General features: G+C 41.4%; 1 protein-coding gene across 1 annotated transcript; it reads left to right on the top strand.

Annotated features, from left to right (window-relative positions):
• Positions 1-218: 218 nt before the first annotated feature.
• On the top strand, positions 219-3,262 carry LOC133870328 (tubulin beta chain-like). Its single transcript, XM_062307418.1, has 3 exons — positions 219-735; positions 1,986-2,255; positions 2,343-3,262. Exons 1-3 carry the CDS (start codon positions 336-338, stop codon positions 3,017-3,019), a joined length of 1,347 nt encoding a protein of 448 aa, XP_062163402.1. The 5' UTR covers positions 219-335; the 3' UTR covers positions 3,020-3,262.
• Positions 3,263-4,747: the final 1,485 nt, after the last annotated feature.

Genomic DNA, 4,747 nt, shown 5'->3' with positions numbered 1-4,747 from the left:
TAGAATACAATTCCCAAAACAGACAGAAACCGACGCACCGAAATCAACGGTGGGGCAAACTGTCTTTAACGTGCGCACCCCAGGCAACGAGAGTTACGAGACGGTTGGTTAGGTGTTCGTACACTCTGGCTGTCACGCACCACCCACACAGCAACAAGTTTTAACAACACTTCAAAAATATCCCAACCCGCCCTCCATTATTACCATTCTAACCTCCGACTCTCCCTCTCCCCCTTCATAAACACACACACACACTACACACACTGACACACCACATCTCAACCGCCATTCACGCCAAACCCTAAATCTGATCTCTTCTCTTTGGAAAAAAAACAATGAGGGAGATCTTGCACATTCAAGGAGGCCAATGCGGGAACCAAATCGGGTCCAAGTTTTGGGAGGTGATCTGCGACGAGCACGGGATCGACCCGACGGGTCGGTACAGGGGAGACGAGTCGTCGGATCTCCAACTTGAGAGGATCAATGTGTACTACAACGAGGCCTCAGGTGGCCGGTACGTGCCCCGGGCGGTGCTTATGGATCTGGAGCCGGGAACCATGGACAGCATCCGATCCGGCCCGTTTGGCCAGATCTTCCGCCCCGATAACTTCGTGTTCGGGCAGTCCGGTGCCGGAAACAACTGGGCCAAAGGTCACTACACAGAGGGAGCCGAGTTGATCGACTCCGTTCTTGACGTTGTTCGCAAGGAGGCCGAGAATTGCGATTGCTTGCAAGGTATTTTGGCTTTGAATTTCGATTTGTTTTACTCTTTCTCTTTATTATATCAATTCCAGGTTTGAATTATTTGCAATTTTGATTTCAAACTTACCTACGTTCGTTCATTTTAAATGTGTTCTGTTTCTTTGTTGTCTTGTTGTCCATTGTATTGATTTGTCTTTGCGTTAGTAATCTGTAAATGCTGAATAAGAAACATTGTGATTTGTGTGTTTTCATTCTCATCGTCGCATCCAAAATTGAATCTGATAGCACTAGAAAAGACATTCAACAAAGTCAAGGCCATTTGTGATATTGCTTTGGCCATTCTGTTTATGCTCGTTAACGAAGCATATAACACCTTATCTGACATTAGTATGTTTGAAATATCAATTGCAATTCTAGATCTATGATTCCTCTTTCACAGTGGATCTGCTAGTCAAGCGTAGTGTTACAAGTCTAATGTTTTTCATCATTGTGGCTAGCTGTTTACTTTTTTTATAATATATGATGATTAGTAGGCTTAGTTGTTAAGCAGGCCCTTCTTTGTCTGGCGTGGAGACACGTCTCTTAATTATATCTGTAGTGATGTATAATCAAATAAGAAAATCTTTAAATATCTGTACTGATTGTATAATGATTGTGATGGCCTAACTTAAGGTTACATATCACCGACACTGCTTCGTAAGCAAAATTACTGAAGGAGTAAATCTTATGACAGCCATTCATTTGGCATCCGCGTGGGCCCTTGTCAACAGTGGAGAGTAATAGTAGATTCAGAATGATTTGATATCAGTAGTGATAAAAGAAATATAAAGTAAATCATTACATCAACTTTATTTAACCTTTATTGGTAAAAGGAATTAACACATTTAATTTACCTTGTTCCCCAGACCTGGAGCTACATTTGATTTAGACATGGAAAAGAATTTGAGACACAGAAAGTGATTGTTGGACGATTGTTGCTGTATGGGACATCAGTGATAAGGACAGAGTTTAAAATGAATTGATTCTGCTTTTATATGAGTTGAGACTGTAAAAATGCTTTTCCTTCAAATGACCTGTAAATTCTATGAAGCATTAGAACTTTGGATCGTTAGACCAGAAAATGTTAAATGTAGGAAATTTGAGTTGTAACTTTGGATCCATCACATGTTTCTTCTTGTATTCATAGTTCTCAAAATCTCGGTGGCTGGTAAATAGTGTTGATAGTTGTAAATTTCATACTAAATTTACTGGTTTAACTTATCCACCATTCTTATTTTGGTCAGGTTTCCAAGTATGTCATTCACTTGGAGGAGGCACAGGGTCTGGCATGGGAACCCTCCTGATATCAAAGATTAGAGAGGAGTATCCAGACAGAATGATGCTCACATTCTCTGTTTTCCCTTCTCCTAAGGTCTCTGACACAGTTGTGGAGCCGTACAATGCTACCCTCTCAGTTCACCAGTTGGTGGAGAATGCTGATGAATGCATGGTTCTTGATAATGAAGCACTTTATGACATTTGCTTCAGGACCCTAAAGCTCAGCACTCCAAGCTGTGAGTTTCAATTACTTTTGATTAAGTGACAACATGAAGCACTAGAACAGTATTTGAAGCTAACCTTTTGTACCTCTCGTTTTGCAGTTGGTGATCTTAACCATTTGATCTCTGCAACTATGAGTGGGGTAACATGTTGCCTGAGGTTCCCTGGCCAGCTGAACTCCGACCTCCGGAAGTTGGCTGTTAATCTGATCCCCTTCCCACGACTTCATTTCTTCATGGTGGGGTTCGCACCACTCACATCTCGTGGGTCCCAGCAGTACATCTCCCTTACTGTCCCAGAGTTGACTCAGCAAATGTGGGATGCCAAGAACATGATGTGTGCTGCTGACCCCCGCCATGGCCGCTACCTGACAGCCTCAGCAATGTTCAGGGGAAAAATGAGCACCAAAGAGGTGGATGAACAGATGATAAATGTGCAGAATAAGAATTCTTCATACTTTGTGGAGTGGATTCCAAACAATGTGAAGTCAAGTGTGTGTGACATTCCACCAATGGGTCTGAAGATGGCATCTACTTTTGTTGGGAACTCCACATCAATCCAGGAAATGTTCAGGAGGGTGAGCGAGCAGTTCACAGCCATGTTCCGCCGCAAGGCCTTTTTGCATTGGTATACCGGTGAAGGAATGGATGAGATGGAGTTCACAGAAGCAGAAAGCAACATGAATGATTTGGTGGCAGAGTACCAGCAATACCAGGATGCAACAGCTGATGATGAGGGCGAGTATGAGGAGGAAGGAGAGGAAAATTATGAGCCTTAAAAACTGAAACAACTTTGGCGACTGCCTCATAAGCAGCAGAATGAGGTTACCAGCTACCTCTTTCCTGCTCATCTACTACTATGTGGCTATCAGTGTCTCCTGTTTGTTCATTGTTTTGTTTTTTCATTTCCACCTTCAGCCTATCCCATAACCTTGTTGTTTGATATTTTGTACTGTATGATGATTGATGATATGGTTGGTTGTTCTATTCAAGTATCAATAAGGTTGTCATTTTCCCAACAACCCCGTTGAAAGGGTTCTTTTTGCTTCTTTGTATTGCATAATAAGTAGTGATGCTGGGCTTCAAAATGGTCTTGGCTGTGGGATTTGTCCAGTTTGAGGTGAACCAGATACAATCTGGATGGAATCTTAATGGGCTGGGCTGATGTGGGTATGGTTATAACAGATCGGTTAGAGAATAGTAATTACATCGGACAAAACGAGAATGTTCGGCCTTCCGACTTGTAGTTGGATCTAAACGGGTCCAAATAAATGTTCGGCCTGTGCAGCTCGAGTCTAACCACTGGCCTGGGTCGAGAAACGGCATTCAATCATGCATCACTTCGACTAGTGTCAGGAAACGTGTCACCTGTTCTGGACCATAATTATCGAGTTTTAACAGGTCGACTACTTGGGGCGGCAGCTGAAAAGATAGACTTACAATCGTCAAGGTGAACGATTGAAAAATCAATTTGTTTCACTTAAAACCTATTTAAGTGCTTTAACAAAATCGGGAAAATATATCAGGTTTTAAAGTCTATTTGAAAGAATAGCATTTTAAAGACACTTAAAATTCACGTTTTCAAATCAAATGGATACTTATATTTGTTGATGCAGTTTTCGGTCCGGTGACGAAGCAGCTTCAGATTGATCCCTTTGTTTGTGACCTATAAGACAGCAAAGGTCCGCTGGGAGTTGGCCGTTAAAGACACTTAAAATTCACGTTTTCAAATCAAATGGATACTTATTTTTGTTGAAGCAGTTTTCGGTCCGGTGATGAAGCAGCTTCAGATTGATCCCTTTGCCTGTGACCTGTAAGACAGCAAAGGTCCGCTGGGAGTTGGCTGGCGGAACCTCCTTCGACACCCAAGTTAGTAGGGAGAGGGAGAGAGAGAGAGAGAGAGAGATCTTATTAAATGATCTATTACCTCTCAAGTGTTATGCCTATATATATATATATATATATATATATATATATATATATATATGCCCCTTTCAATCGTTGATATGCATAGTAAAAGTCTCACAATTGCAAAATGTGAACAGTATTCAATTATAATGTTCTGATACTTGATAAGGTGTGTAAATATTAAGCATGAGGCTCTGTACTGACACCTAATATGATCTTTGACTTGATTTGACTGAGTTATCAAGTACTGAAGATCCTAACAAATCAGTGGCGGACCCAGGCTTGTAAAAATGGAGGGGCCAAATTAAAAAAAAAAAATTTGAGGGGGCAAAACTAAAAATATTAAAAAATTATGGGGTAAAATTTTAATTTTTAATTTTTAATTTTTTGAAAATTTTTTTTATTTTGGGGAAAATTTTGGGGCTTGGCCCCCCCCCCCCCAGCCCCAATGTAGGACCGCCCTTGTAACAAATGCTGAGGATCTTGGTCATGCTTGAACTGCATATAACCAGAGGGTACAATCTGGGTGCCATTGTGTATATCTGACCTGTGTATGATCCGAGCACAATTCGAGTACTGTGTGACTCATGCACAGTGCG

This window comes from Alnus glutinosa, chromosome 6, assembly GCF_958979055.1.
Source record: "Alnus glutinosa chromosome 6, dhAlnGlut1.1, whole genome shotgun sequence".
NCBI lineage: Eukaryota > Viridiplantae > Streptophyta > Magnoliopsida > Fagales > Betulaceae > Alnus > Alnus glutinosa.
This window is presented reverse-complemented; position numbering and strand designations above follow the sequence as displayed.

What these genes read in the sequence shown, in the direction of transcription:
- LOC133870328 (XM_062307418.1), top strand. Translation starts at nt 336, where the DNA reads ATGAGGGAGATCTTGCACATTCAAGGAGGCCAATGCGGGAACCAAATC. An exon ending in GAATTGCGATTGCTTGCAAG is followed by an intron (nt 736 to 1,985) that starts GTATTTTGGCTT and finishes TATTTTGGTCAG; the next exon opens with GTTTCCAAGTATGTCATTCA. An exon ending in AAAGCTCAGCACTCCAAGCT is followed by an intron (nt 2,256 to 2,342) that starts GTGAGTTTCAAT and finishes CTCGTTTTGCAG; the next exon opens with TTGGTGATCTTAACCATTTG.